Source organism: Solea senegalensis, unplaced genomic scaffold (genome assembly GCF_019176455.1).
Source record: "Solea senegalensis isolate Sse05_10M unplaced genomic scaffold, IFAPA_SoseM_1 scf7180000015484, whole genome shotgun sequence".
Classification (NCBI taxonomy): Eukaryota; Metazoa; Chordata; class Actinopteri; order Pleuronectiformes; family Soleidae; genus Solea; species Solea senegalensis.
This window is the reverse complement of record NW_025321342.1, coordinates 3334-19472: the sequence shown is the minus strand read 5'-3', so window position 1 is coordinate 19472 and position 16139 is coordinate 3334. Positions and strand designations below refer to the sequence as shown.

Here is a 16139-nt window from a genome sequence, read left to right as displayed (position 1 = left end):
GCCGTCACTTGGGTTTGACACATCTATCACTGCTGTCCTCTTCTGCTGCTTATCAACAACCACTATCTCAGGTTGATTAGCCACCACCAGTTTGTCTGTCTGGATCTGGAAGTCCCATAGGATCTTAGCCCCGTCGTTCTCAACCACCTTTGCAGGCGTCTTCCATCTTGATCCTGGGACCTCCAGTCCATACTCGGAGCAGATGTTCACACACTATTCCAGCCACTTGGTTGCTGCGTTCCATGTACGCCTTCTCAGCCAACATCTTACAACCTTGCAGTCTCTTCATGGTTCCCATTGGACAGTGTTTCTATACGTTAGGGTTATTATTACTTTACGATTCACAGAGAATAGAAGAATTATAGGTAACAACATGCATTTATTGGCTTTAAAATATACTCATTGTTACTTTTTAGAGTGGCAAGATGCTATTCTGTCTGCCACTCGTTGTCTTTAGCTGGTTGTGCTGAAACATCCTTAAATTCATTGGTTTATTCAAAGTCTAAAGAGTGTCCAAAGTACTGCCACTGAGACACCATCGGCCCAGAGAAGACGAGGAGTCTACGTGACAGAATATTTAATCTGTAACGGTTTATTTTGGACTAAATATAGCAGCAGTAGTCACGTCCTGTCTGTTTATACCCATCCAAAGCAGTATAGTGAATAGGCTACACATTGTTTGAGAGAATTCAACATTTATGTGCCCCTGAGCAAGGCTTACCCGTGATGTGCTGTCCACTGCTCCTGCGGCCACTTATTGTGTTACACACTGGTGCATAATAAGGAAGTAAAACGTTTACATGTAAAGATGTTCATGTAAAATCACTTTTCTCAATGTCATGTAAATACTGACTAAAGTCTGACTAAAATCAAGCTAGTCTTAGTCAGACTAACACACCCGGATAATGCAATTCATAGTCCGATATTGGTTGCTTGTGTTTTTTTGTGTGATTTTGTGTCACTTAAAGCATTCCGGTCTTTAATGTATTGGAATATAAAACGTGGAAAACGTTATTATTATTATTTTTTACTGCTCTGGTTTGTTAGTGACCTGCATGTTACTGTTGTTTTAGGAGAGGAGGAGCTGGACTTTATTTCCCAGATTCTTCTTCCTCTTCTGGTTAGCGTCATTAGTCTTTTGCAGATTGGAGACCTGGGCTTGGTTTAGTCCTCCATTTAAAACACAAGCAGGTGTCGCTTTACTTCAACAGACTTCAAAGTCATTAGAATAATTACTGATAGAGTTCAGTCACTGCAGATAAAAGTGACGCCAGAGCAGAGGCTCAGAGACACCACAGTGACTGACAATCAGCACCAAACCACTAATCATTGATTGGTGGAAAATAATCAACTGATTACTCAATAATGAAGAGAATCATTATTGCAGCTTTAATATCAATGTTTTAGTTTATGAATCCACTACTGCACTACAGACAACTAACTGCTAGTTAACTATTTGAAGTATGCCACACTGTGATATGCAGCAGCAGCATAACGTCATGGTGATAGGCCCCACCCCCGCCCTGAACACACACACACACACACACACACACATGCACAGCCACTCGTGAGAAGTGCTATTGTCACCATGTAGGCAGGTGACTGGCCACACACTGGAAAACCTGTCTAGTTTCACGTATAGAAATAAACTTCTGAACCTCTTTTTTTGTCATCCTGGTCCCTGACGACGCCCGGGCCCCCCTGACACTTACACCGCTGCCAATATGACTGATAACATGTAAAACAGTGTGAGTAATGTCTGGCTCAGGAGCACTACAGTAGATTATTGTGAGGACACACACTGAACCTGCCACTCACCTGGTAATCTGACTGTAACACTCCTGTGCCTGAGGAAGCCCCAGAGGGCCCGATCCGGGCTTTCTTGTTGGGCGGTCCCTGGTCCTGGCTGTGTTGTAAACCTCCACCTGTGGTGGTTCCTGTGGTGCCGGTGGTGCCGTTGGTTTGGGCAGAAGTCTGCTGGGACGGAGCCTGCTGGGCTGTGGTCTGCTGCTGGTTCTGGGCCTGGTTCTGGGCCTGGTTCTGACCTGCCGTCTGCTGGTGCTGCTGGGTCTGGTTCTGCAGACACCAACAAACAAAAACCGTCAAGGAAACACACAGGTTGTGATGAGTAATGTAAAGAAGAAGAAGAAGAATATCACTCTGAGCTTCAACTACAGACCAAAGCTCCTAAAACAAATGGCTTTTCTTCATGTGGTAGAGCAAGTCTTCTTTCAACTGGAAGGTTGTGAGTTAAACTCTTGGGCAAGGCACTTGGCAGCATGCGCTCTCTGAATATGGGAGTGGAAATGTTTAAAATGCTGTTTGTTTTTTTATTATTATTATTATTTCAGATGTGTGAGTCAATGAGACGTTTGTGAGTGGGTTTTCTTGTGTGCAGCAGGATCCTGGTAAACGTGTGAATCTATGAAACATGCAGCTACATGCCTGTCACACCCCACTCAGCCATGAGCCGTGATAAGCCCACTTTACAGAGATCCACCTTGAGTGTGTCCCTGCCTCTGCACAAGTCCTGCAGGATTTTTTTACATCGCTGTAAAGACATACGTGAGCTACGGCCACGCCCAGGAATACCAACACACCTGCCTCACTTAAACACACTTACATCACAAACTGAAGCTTCAGTTTAGGAACATGAGAAATGACTGCAGGTCACAACACAACAGTACAAATACTGTTAGCCTATGGCAACAGTAAATAGTATTTTGTGATTGGCCGTATGAATGGACTACACAGAGCAATCTGCCTTCACATCATACACATTCATAGATTACTAATCTATGAATGAATACAAGTATCAGATTATATGCGACTGCCTCTAAAAACAGTCCATGCCGCTCCAGCTCTTCTATCCAGCAGCTGTTGTGATCACATGGGCTCTGCGTGTTGGATGCATGTAGATCACATGATCACAACAACAGAGTGTGTGTGTGTGTGTGTGTGTGTGTGTGTGTGTGTGCTACTGCTATTTCAGAGGTGAAACATTTTTCTTTAACCTCTGAACTCAGAGGCTACGAAGCCGCACAGCGAGTGTGAGTTAGCCGTTAGCACCACGCTAGCTCATCCTGAGGCGAGCCGCTAAAACAACATTATTTCATAAACCGGCGCTACGACTTTCAACAGCCTCCGTTTGTTAATTATAGACTTTTGTGTGTTTTAAATGTTTTCCTGAAGTTCCACACAAGGAGCTAAGTACGTCTGCGGGGCCGGTCCCCGGGCTCCGGGTTTACCTGCGGGACGAGTCACTCACCCTGTGTGGGTTGGGCTAATCCAAAATAGTGAAAACAAGGGGTGTGTTCTCTGAAGACACACTGTTACCTGTGAAACACAGGTGCTCTGAAAACACGCCCATTAGCACTTGGTACTTTCCTCCTGATGAAATGAACCATAGACTGTATGAAATTAACAATATTCTTATGTGGAAGGTTAACATTGATGTAACCATTGGTTAATAATAAATGGGTCAGTTTTTCTCATACTATTGTTCTTGATCAAGACTATTCTAACATTCCACACTACAAAATAAGTCATTAAAGTGTGTATGATTCTTGCTGATATTGTATCAGATCAATATCGGTATCGGCCAATACTCAAGCTGAGTGAGCTGTGGTGACAGGCCCGCACGTCTCCACAGCACTCTCTTTTCCCTGTTGATGAGGTTGTCCATTCTGACAGACACAGATTCAAATCAAAAAAATCAATCCTCAAATCCATCACCACGGTAACAGAGCAGGTTTCCACAACACCGCTGCTCTTCTGCAGCCTGAGCTCATCAAAGATTGTTGATTGTTGGTCGTTTACCTTCTCTGTTTTGTCCTCTGGCTCGTCCTCGTTGAGAAACTCTCGTTTTGGGTAGGGTATCTGACATCCAGCAAACACACTGAGGACAAAAAGACAGAGATCAACACCAGCCCAACACAGCCCTGTCCCTGAAACCCAGGAAACTAACTGCTGATCACATGTCCATTAGAGATGAGTCAGGGTCTGGATTATCAGGCTTTTAAAAAAAGGATGTAGTATGATTTAGGTCTAAGACTCACTCAGTGGTGGGTAATGGGTCCTCCAGGAAGTACTGGTCCTGCAGTGCCTGCTCTGATGTGATTCTTTTGGTGGGATCCATGGTGAGGAGTCTCTGGAGCTGAGGACGGGGACGAAGACAAGTGAGAGGCAAACAAAGTACCAGGATAGTGACAGTGGACTTTCATTTACTGTGTAGCAAGTGAAATAAATACTGATGCTTAGTTTTAAAACATCTACATGATCAACGTCATGACATTTAGTCAGTCATGGTCAAAATAGTCACAAGTATTTTTACACACAGTGTATTAAGACACAATATAATCACTGAAGTTGAACAAGTGAATACAACGTTAACCATAGTTAACCATAGTTAACCATAGTTAACTAACGAAATATTGATTATGTATAAAATGGGTCACAGCACATACAGTAAACACTGCTTATGGTATACTGAGTCATAACATAAGTGCTTTTGTAAGCTATATATTATTATACTGTATTATGTTATATTATATTAATATATTATATTATATTAATATATTATATTATATTATACTATATTATATAATATTATGTGTATATATATATATATATATACATATGTATATATAATGTTAAACCAGTGACTAGTGACTTGTAAAGCAGTTGTTTTTGGTTTAACTGAATCATTAATGATGTGTTCAGTGCCTCCATGACAGTCACTGGACTGAAATACTGAATACTGAAAGTATTTATTTTTATAAACTTTATTTTGCAGTTTTTCATGAACAAGCATCCAGCTCACAAGACGAAAACACAAATAAATGTATCCTCCACGCTCAAGGCTCTTAAACAAGAATACAATTAAATAAACAGAAAAACACAGATAGACAGAAACTTCTCATCATATAATGGGTGAATTGATATTTTGATATTTTTTATAGACGAATCTGCCTCCAGTATGAATGTCATAAGAAGTGTACTTTGTACGCAGCATTCATTTTGCCAACGATGTCTAGGACGTCAGGAAGAACCTGCACAATTCTCAGCTGCTCCAACAGCAGTGGGAAACTTCAAGTTTGGATAAAAACTGAATGCAAAGCTTTACCTAATGAAGAGCGCCCCCTGTCTGAGGCCGTACGCTCTAAAGTGAGTCCCTGCGCGTGTTCACCAGAAGTGCATCAAACATATTAACAGAGGGGCCTTTGTTACCAACGGCAACAGCACGATAACAGGAAGCGGCTGCCGAGGTCAACACAGTGAAAAAGTCAGCTAAGCTAACGTGGCTTAGCTAGCTCACGTCTCATGTGTTGTTATTGTGAGATATGACGTAAGTTGCTCTAACTAATGACTGAATGAATTTTACATTACGTTGTCATCTGCATTTTCTGGATTTTGTTATTGATATTCTGTCTCTCACTGTTAAAATAAACCTACCATTAAAAGTCTAGACTGTTCATTTGTTTGTTCGGGGGCAAATCATTATTTCCTCACTGTTTGTACGCACACATACTCACATAGGCTACAAGCGTACACAGAAAGAAGTCAAATAAAATAGGAGAGAAGAATAAAGTCTGTGTATTGTAGGTGAAACACCAGGCATTAAGAGTCCATTAAATATGAGATGTCAATGTTTCCTGAGAGCCACAATGTTGTGGGCATTGTAAAAAAGGCTTTAGCAGAGTCCGTCCTCCTTCTTGTAGCGTTTAATGACGTTTTGTCATTCAGTCGTATATAATGACAAGGTGAAGCTATCAGTATGATGCACTGGTGTTGTTTAGTTGTCAGAGATAAGTTGTTTTATAAAAGTATTCATTTTAAAAAAGGTTCACCCCGACCGGGAGCTCTGTGCGAACAAGTCCTCACATATCGCTGCTCGCTAGTGCCCCCTCTTGTTAAGTATTTTGAACTGATCTACAGTACGGCACTGTTGGGCCGTACTGTTGCCCATCTCTCGACAATGCCACTCTGATGTTGAAGTCCTGGAGGACACCCTCAGACTAAAGTTGTTATCACAGTCAAGGATGAGATTCCGTATCTTCTCTGGGACGTGGTATCTGCTCAGGGCCAGCTCCACGAGCTGGTGTCGTAATGATCCATCACCATTGTCAAGGTGGAGCCACAGCTCTGCCAGGTGCCCGTTGCTTTCTCATGCCTTTCGGATCAGTTGAGTCACCACCCCTGTGTGCTCAATACACCCTGGGACGCCTGGAACTCCTCCCTTGTGTACCGAGGTGTCAGTGTAGGTGTTCTTCAGGAGAAATCCCATGAGGCGATTGGCAGTGATCTTGAAGAAGGTCTTGCACTCAACACTAAGGAGAGAGATTGTCCTGAACTGCTCGATGTTGCTAGCATTCTCCTCGTTGGGACTCCGCCCTCTGTGTCTCTCTATTGCTGAGGTACCGTCCCTTTCCTCCAGATGACTCTGTAGATCTTCCAAAGTCACTCCAAAAGCCTGGAGCCGGGGGCCTTATATGGTACTCCTGGGTTTTTGCAGACCTTGTCAGATCCGCAGACTGCACTCGTAGTCGATTGAATGTTCGGCCGTTAGCAGAAAATCTGTCCGTGTAAACTTTTCGAGGAAATATTCTTCGCTTTAATCCTTTCGCAGAGGATACGTTTGCACACTTCACATGTGCTATGGGAAAGATGCCAACTGTTTCTGCAAGTCAAAGTGCTTGTAACGGTACTTTCAATCACACTGTTGCAGAAGCCTTTATCAGAGGGGAGAGAGTTGGATACTGTACTTTCTACTATTTTTGTACATTTAAACAATAGAAAGTGTGTTTTTTTACTGTGTATGTGTGTGTGTGTGTGTGTGTGTGTGAGAGAGAGAGAGTCTACATACCAGAAGGAACACTTTGCTGTCTGGTTTGACTTTATGCTTCTCCATGTATTTGATTAAGCTGCTGTTTGCGTATCTGTCAGATAAGACGATTCACAGTAAAAATCACTTCACAAGTGCAGTGTGATGATGATCAAATAAGCATTTCCTCACGTTGTCCTCCTGAAGTCCTTCTGCAGAGTCGGATACTCGGGCATCTTTCGAATGTCTTCCCAGTCCTTATCTGTGGACAGAGGAGAACATGGCTCAGCTTATGCTTTAACACATACAGCACCTGTTACAGCACTGTATTGTTTATTATCTAAAAAAGGTCCTGGATTTGGTGCTGTCTGTCTGTCTGTCTGTTCCTTCACCCTTGTTCATGTGTTAGACAATTCTTTGTTTAATATAGGAACTCATTTTCAATTACACATTAGAAAAAGACAAATCTTTAAATGTATTCCTGCTTCAAAAGATATTTCACAACATTTTTAATTGTTTTATGACACAAAGGGAGACTTCAGATTGATCTCAGAACTATAGACCCTACATGTCATTGTTTTCCTTAGACACAGGCAGAACACTTGAGGTCTAATGTCTGTTATTAGAAAGCAAAGTCTCTCTAACACACTCATGTCCATGGTGGGGTTGCACCAATTTCAAAGTATTTATTAGGAATTAGGAATTATTAGGAATTGCTAGTTTGCAGCTCGTAGTTTTACTCATTTCAGTTGCACTAGAACAACTTAAGCAATCTCACAGCTAGTAATGCTATTACTAAGCACATGAGATGAACTTTTCTTTGGTAGATTACTGCAAACTCTCACTGTAACATTATCACATTATCATTAATAAGTTGCTTTCCCCTGAGAATGACAGTAAAGACCCAGTGTAACACAGTGTTCTGTTGATTTAGAACACATTTTTATATAAACCCTGTAGGCTGAACACCTACCTATAGAGACGTTGTGTTAGACAATGCAGCTTGTTCACTTCCTGAGTCAAGGTTCTAAGAACGCTGCGCCTTCTTTCAGAGCCATGTCAGGTATGTGTGAGTGCGAGTGGTGACACGGTGCTTCAGTAAAAAAAACTCTAGGGTTTCCCCTCACACTCTGCATGGACTCTGCATCAAAATATCTCAATGGAACACACATTTGAAGAGATGGAGGCGGAGCCCCACTCAGCTCAGCAAGTCCATGATTTTGATTTTGATTTTGATTTGGTTACCAGCAGGGCCGGCTCTACCTAATTTTGTGCCCTAGGCGAGATTGCTCTCCGGTGCCCCCCCCCACACACACACACGAATTACACCAGCCAAATGAACAATCACACATGTTTAATTTGAACAACAACAGCAAACTGTCAGGTAACTCTTTCCAGCGTGTCTTTCACTTCAGCTAAAATTGTACACGTCTGGACTTCCTTGCAGGAAAAGCATCTATGGTATCATCAAATGACACCTGCCTAGACACTTCACGGTTGATGCTCTTTTCAAGAGAGAACACACAAATGAGGGCGACTAGGAATAGAGGCGCCCCTCCAGCAGATGGCGCTCTAGGCGACCGCCTATATCGCCTATGCCAAGAGCCGGCCCTGGTTACCAGAAATAAATGTCAGCGTCATCGTGCTCTCAGAACCGGACGTCATCATCCTCTCTTTGTGGTTCATTCTGCTGGCAGCTAGCTCGGTTATGCTAGACTTAAACCACATAGAGTATCTACACCTTACCATCAGTGATAGAACCTGCACGAGCCAACACTAAAACATGTCAACAGACTGCTGGCCACCATGAACAGCGTTACAGTGAGTCTACACGGCTGCTGCAGGTGCACATGTTCCTGACGAGGGTTTGTGTGTTTGTGTCGCGTATAACAACCGTGCTAAAGGAGGCACCATAGTAATGGACAACGATGTGCCTGATACCAAACCAAGTAGAGTAGAGCCGAGTAGTGCTAGAACTGTGTAGTGCACAAGCACAAAATGAAAGACGAGAGAAAACTTAGCTCGATAAGTAACTTTGCAAAACCTCTGTAACACTGAGAGGAAAATAAATATGACGTCTTCACTAATGGCAGAAATGAACAAAAGGGAGAAATGAGCTGGAAAAATATTAGAAGATGTTCTCAGTCATCCAGGTCATTGTTAGGATACATGAAGACATGTGACCTCTCTTCAACAAGGCTTCTTCATTTCACACTGACAAGTGGAAACACCCTGTAGGCTAAATATCTACCTACAGAGACGTTATGTTAGACAATGCAGCTTGTTCACTTCCTGAGCCAGTTTCACTAACACTGTTAGTTTCACCTGAGTCAAGGTTCTAAGAATGCTGCGGCTTCTAGGTATGTGTGTGTGTGTGTGTGTGTGTGGGTGTGGGGGTGAGTGGAAGTGGTGCAGTTGTGTGTGTGTGTGTGAGTGGTGCAGTTGTGTGTGTGAAGCATGAGCAGCTGCGGGACGACAATTAGCACTAGCACAGCCTCAAAGGTGCTAATAATGAATGTTCTGTTCTAGTGGCAAGAAATAAATCCTCAGATCAATTGGATGAGTGTACAGAAGCATATTAATGCCACACCAGCACAATTAAACCAGGTCAGTATCACATTATAATTATTCTTACGATATCTTACGCATTTGCATAACAGGTTGTGAGTCTGCCTCTCATTAAATGAAACACCTGTAACTGCATAGATGACCTGTATAAGGTCAGAGAGGGATCCCGGCTGGTCTGAGCCACCCACAGAGTTCAGAGTTCATGGTGATTCCCACAGTTGTCCATGTGTTTCACAGATACTTTATTCAAACAGCAGCCTAACACAGGTTAAGTTTTAATTGCACATGTGCTGTAGTTGTGTGTGTTTTGTGCAAACCTGCAGGGAAACCCATGACGCTGAATATCCTGTCCAGCTGGTCGTGATGGAAGGGGTTACTTGTCTTGATATCTTCTTGGCGACAGTGAAAGATGGGCTCTGATGTTAGCAGCTCCGCAAAGATGCAGCCAATTGCCCAAATGTCTGATGAACACACACACACACACACAGAGAGAGAGAGAGAGAGAGAGAGAGAGAGAGAGAGCGACGCCACTTAGTCTGAGTGTTGTTGAGGAACATTAGCTCCAGCACATTAGTCTTCTTGTGCTGGGTTTTTATGTCCAGCCTCTCTCAGTTTTGCAGTGACGGTTCATCTTAGACACACAGTTGTTCTTCATCCTTCTAATGTGAGCACTTTTCAGGGATTTCCCTACTTTAAGTAAAATAAAAGAAACCTTCTGTATTTTATGTAAAAAAGTAGATTACTTATGATGCTACAATGACTCTAATCTGAGGACAGAGTCCTGATGTAGTGGAGAGACGTGTGTGTTCACGCGCACTCACCAATAGCTTTGGTGTAGTGTCGAGCGCCCAGCAGAAGCTCGGGGGCTCTGTACCAGAACGTCACCACCACAGGATCCAGGTCTGCCAGCGGCTTGAGGGGAGAGTTAAATAATCTGGCAAAACCCATGTCAGCTACAGGAGGAAGAGGAGAAGACAGGTGTGGTTAGCAGAGAGAGGCTACAGCCACATTTACATCTACACTGAACAGTGTTCTGTACTGACTCAAGCAAACACCAACACAAAGGACCAGCTCAGGAGGAAAACTACTGCTGTTGTGACTGTGGGTTGGGGATTATTGTTGTTCTTTCCCTGGTTGATCTGCCACTATAAGTGCTGCTGTTCCCTCTGTCAGAGTCAGATCGTCAGTTCACCCACAGACACTTGTGATTCCTGTTTATCCTCTAGACCTTTTTGTGACCTGCCCCTGGTGTCAGACCTGGCCCTGGTGCCAGACCTGGCGATGGTGCCAGACCTGCCCCTGGTGCCAGACCCGGCCCTGGTGCCAGACCTGCCCCTGGTGCCAGACCCGGCCCTGGTGCCATTCCCTGTGACGCCATGACAACTGCAGCTCTCATATTATAAACATTTTCTGCTGTTGCTACATCCAATAATCCTCAAAGACTAAAGCATGTTTGTATTACTCTTTGGATAAAAGCGTCTGCTAATGACATGTAATGTAATGTGTTCAAGTCTGAGCAGTCATTTTATTGTCAAGCATTCTCCAAACAATGTCCCCCATCTTGAACCACGATGAGTAGAAAACAGAACGTGACAAGAGATAAGAAAATACTTAATACTATTTAGTTTGTGGCCAATCAAAAACAAGACTGTGAGTGAAGCTTGCACTGTTTCATCAGAACGCTCGTGTTATTTCATATAACAGAAACAAAGGAGTTAAACGTGAACTTCCTGTAGTTGGAGCAACAGTGTTTCTTCATCAACAAAAAAAGTAACACCTGATACTTTACTATTAATAGGAGCACAGAGGTTAACCATAGAGGTTAGCGGTCCGGTTAGCTGAAGGTTCATCACAAGTCAACATTGATCCGCTGTCACATTCAGTCTGACTCACCGATTTTAACTCTTCCTCGTTCGAGACCCTCCCCCATCACCAGGATGTTTGCTGGTTTCTGGAGAGAAAGAAATATTAGACACTGTTAAGTGCTCTCTTTAATGCACCAGGACCTGGACCAGAAGAGTCACGCACCCTCTTTTATACAGACATGTTATTAGTGTGTTCTGACTGATCTTCACCACATTGCTACATCAACCACTTAGCACATCATTCTGCCATTGTGTGCCAGTGGAATCCTGCTGGAGCAGCTCTGACAGTAACGAGGCTCAACACCTGGAACTTTAACATCAGAGCACTGACCTGAATCACAGGAAGACCAGAGAGTTTGATTTATTCAAAGTTGCTGTCAGTGATACATGAGTTTACTGTGTCACCACCGATAAATCGCACCCGTTTCTAACTCTTCCTCCCCCACAGATAAGCTAGCACATTTAGCCCATGCTAGATGGGGGATGGGTCCTCCCAAAACTGAAAAGTACAAAAACTAAATTCACATTTCTGTACTTTACTTTGCTATTTATATTTTTGAGCTCTTTTACTCCAATACATTTTCCTCTAACTATCTTTGTTACTCGTTACTAGTTGGTAAATGGTTAGTATTTATATAGCACTTTTCTAGACAGTGCAGCTATGTGCAGCACATTTGCTATCACACATCTTTCATACCCACGACCATCAGGAGCCATAAACCTGGGGTTAAGTGTCTTGTCAAAGTACAGACATAGCCAGGAATCAAACCCACAACCTTCCAGATGAAAGACGACTCGCTCTACCACTTAGCTAAAGTCGCTCAATTCTAACATTTTTTATTTTTTCATACTTTTACTTTGTCAGAAAATTGTTACTCATTGGCTGGCAGCCATTTTCAGAGCAGTGGCCGAATTGACGTCTATAGCAGTCAATGGCAGCCAATGAGTTAACTACTATAAATCTCATATACTTTTCTTTATTTCAGACTTTTTTACTCAAGTAATATTATAAAAGGTGACTTCATCTTCTAGCCATTTCTTTTCTGCTAAGATACTGTTATTCCTTTTACTCTGTATCCTTTAGAGACGATTGTGACAGAGCTGTAAATGATACCCTACCACTGCCAGTGTTTGGTATAGATGGAGGTAACAAGCGATGGACTACTCCAGAGTTTCTATGCAAGCAGTCTGAGACCGCCTTGTTCAGCACACTAGAGTCTGGTTGCTTGGTTTGCTGTGGTTGTGCTGACACTGACGCAGACACATCACACACATAAATGTTGGCAGGGCAGCTGCTATGAATGCACCCACAGTCTCAGGGTCCGACAGTAAATCTGTGAGAAACTTCACCAGTAGCCCACAACACCTGGAACACCAGAATGCCATGAAGAGGTGCTCTTCTCTGCTGGTGAGATTACACAGATAGTTTCACCAGTTAAAAGGCAGCAGCAGTGTTTTGGCAATGGGTGGACGATGTTGTTATGTTATAAGAAATGTCCCAATGACCGGTTTCTGGTTATCTGACCTGATGAAATTTAACATTCACTCAAAGAATGATGACAGCAGTTAGTCAGTAAAACACAATGTTCTTTTCCATGATACAGTTCTAGCACTACTTGTCTCTATGGTTTCATACCAGTCACGTCATTTTCCATTACTATAGTACCGCCTCAACGTGGGCGGGGTCATCATAGCCTGGCTGCATGAAACTGCCCAAACTGACCTTTATACGCGACACAAACACACTAAGTGACGAGCAAAGCAGCTGTTTTCAGTGTAACTGAATCTTTAGAATCAGTTCATTAAAACGAGTACTTCAGCACTTCCTGCCCGACCGGAGCACAGACTCCGCCTGTCACAGTCAGTGAAAAGGTCTTTACAATTGAAGTCTTTATAAATGATATACAGTTGGCATTGTTTGATTTGTGTCGGCTCATGACTCTTCCAGTGACGACACTCTCTGACCAGCACCAGGTTCTATCACTGGTGGAAAAGCAAAAAAAACCGAAACAGTTGAGTCGAGCCACACTAGAACTCTACAATGGAGTCTGACACATTTGGATTTAAGCACACAGTGCATGGTTCATTCACATGAGTCATTGTTGAAATATGTCTGCTGCTGTATACACACAAATGCCCCCTCAGTCAGGTCTGATAGTTTTGCTTGACAGAGGTTGTTTTCAGATGAAGGACACAGCAAATAAATGCAGAATAATAACAGCAGCAATCAGCAGAAGTTACACACTGCAGCTCTCATCATTCCCTAGCCCTTAATCATCACAACTAAGTGCCTTACCCTAAACTAAACCTAACTCCAACCCTAAAACCAGTACTTAATCCTCAAAAAGCCCTTTAAAGTTGTGTGGACTAGCCACAATGTCCTCACTAAAATAGGTTTGTTTGACAGTTGGTCCACACACACACACACACACGGACGGAAGCTGGGACCAGCACTTCCTCCATATGACTCTTGACTATGACTTTTTAATGACGCAGTGCTATCACACAAACACATGAGGCTTGTGTGTTGGAAGCGTGACGCCCACCTCCTGCAGCATGGTGCAATATCTACCGGGCTATTCTTCCTGGGTGTCAGTGAAAATGAACCCTCTGGCTCTTTGGACTCAGATCTTCTTAACAAAAGACCCTTGTCGCTATAGAAACAGTCCTAATAATGAGATCTATTACTCACACCCACAACAAAGCACGCAGCAATTGGCAAACACAAAGACAAGCGTCTGTTAAGAGTTCAGCTAAAGCAGTTCTTTCATATTCTTACTGGCCTCCACATACGGATCTGTGCTGTTTATCAATAGTGTTGTGTGCGTGTCGCAGCCTCTGCAGATGTAGTGTTCATGCATAATTAATCAGTGACGTGTAAAACTAAATGAAATGTTTGTCAGCGGTATACAAAACGGAGGATCCAAATACAGTTGCAAAAATGAACAAAAATAATCTTTAATAAAGCAAACTAATGAAAGTAAAAGACAAAGTGAAAAACAGTTCAAAAACATGGAGCATACACATGAACACACAAAAACCAGAGCAACTGACCCACTGAAACGTGACGTGAAACAAACAAAGCCTTGTTCAGACTGCAGCCCAAATCAGATTTGTAATCCGATCAGAATCTGATCTTCCTGACTGTTCACATTATATATTACAAGTGATCAGATCCAATCTGCGCGTGTCCATACTGACACTGAAAACCTCCGTCTCCCAATCTACTTCTCACGCTGCAAGGGACACGTGTGTAAATAGGACATTATATCAACATGGGGCTTTTATTCTGAAAAACCTACCATACCATCTGGATATGCCCAAATCCAATTTGGCCTGCAGTCTGAACAAGGCCACACTCGGGAGGAGGGAATAATCAGACACAGTGAGGCAAATGGGACATCGGTGAATCACAGCAGGGCGGGGCAGACAATCAACAGGGAAGACAGCACAGGAAGTCAAACTAGGAAGTACAAAATAAAACAGGAAACAAAGAAAAAGTGCTAAAGACCAAATGTAAATGTTCAGTGAGAAGCACCAAGACAAATACAGTGGTCATGTCAAAACTGTGCTGAAGAGGAACCATTGAAAATGGGAAGCATCCACATGAAAACATCAACCAGCTCAATATTGCAGGTGATGCACCAAACTGAACTGCACGCTCTAAAATTCAGACTTTCTTTTGAAATAGATCAGTTACAGTTGATTGGTTCCAGAAATGGTTCAGGGGCCAGGAGGAACGGAACCGCATCCCACTGCAGACCAGTAAAGCCAATCCTCAGGGGCATGCTCTACATCTTTGTCTGTGGAACTGGGTCAGTTCCACAGACAAAGACCTGCTTCTGCACATGCTTCATCAACAGGCTGTTTTAACACCAAAGGGGATTTCAACAACCACAGGTGTGTTTCAAATGTCCTCATCAAGACAAGACCAGTGGTCCGTGTCTGTTTGTGGGCTGACATTTGCTGAGAAGAATCCGGCCACTGGAGGTGGATGTGTGCTCATGATGTGGAGGATGTAAAATCTGACAAAAGACAAGATAGAGGCAGAAATAAATCAGCTGTAGTGACTGTAACCTGAGGGCAGAACAAGGTGATGACGAAATGGGTCACATGACCTGTCCTGACTGACAAGCCATTTTCACGATAAAAACACATATAATAAGGGGCGCTGTGAAACCGTTGGTATGGGGTCCGGTACCCCATACTCCCTGAGCACGCCCCATAGGACTCCCAGAGAGACACAATCGAACGCCTCCTCCACAAAGCACAAACTCCCATGCAGGACGCTGGTCCACCGTTCCATGATCGGAACAAAAACCACACTGCTCCTCTTGAATCTGAGGTTCGACAGTCCAACTTACCCTCCCCTCCAGGATCCCCGAATAGACCTTACCCAGGAGGCTGAGGATCTGCCAATCCAGTGGCACTGTCCCCAATGTCCACACGATGTTGCAGATGCATGTGAGTCTAGACAGTCCTACAACATCCAGAGCCGTAAGGAACTCCGGGGCGGATCTCATCCACCCCCGGGGCCCTGCCAAGAGGAGCTTTTTAACCATCTCAGCAACCTCAGGCCCAGAGATAGGAGAGCTCACCCCTGAGTCTCCAGACCCTGCTTCCTCATTGGAAGGCGTGTCAGTGGGATTGAGGAGGTCTTCGAAGTACTCCCGCCACCGACCCACAATGTCCTGAGTCGAGGTCAGCAGCACCCCATCTCCACTGTACACAGTGTTGACGGTGTACTGCTTCCCCACCTCCTAAGCTGCTGGATCATTGACCAGAACCTCCTCGAACGTGTCCAGAAATCATTTTCCATGGTCTCACCAAACTCCTCCTACGTCCAAGGTTTTGCCTCAGCCATCGTGCCCCGCCTCCAGGCC

At 43.6% G+C, this 16139-nt stretch overlaps 1 protein-coding gene across 1 annotated transcript; it reads right to left on the bottom strand.

The window, feature by feature from the left end:
- Positions 1-1537: 1537 nt before the first annotated feature.
- LOC122762298 (cyclin-dependent kinase 19-like) lies at positions 1538-11353 on the bottom strand. Its single transcript, XM_044017496.1, has 8 exons — positions 11285-11353; positions 10213-10344; positions 9709-9852; positions 7016-7085; positions 6866-6938; positions 4059-4156; positions 3820-3898; positions 1538-2076 (listed from the first exon to the last, which is right to left on the bottom strand). The coding sequence occupies exons 1-8, from the start codon at positions 11319-11321 to the stop codon at positions 1774-1776; spliced, it is 936 nt and encodes a 311-aa protein (XP_043873431.1). The 5' UTR covers positions 11322-11353; the 3' UTR covers positions 1538-1773.
- Positions 11354-16139: the final 4786 nt, after the last annotated feature.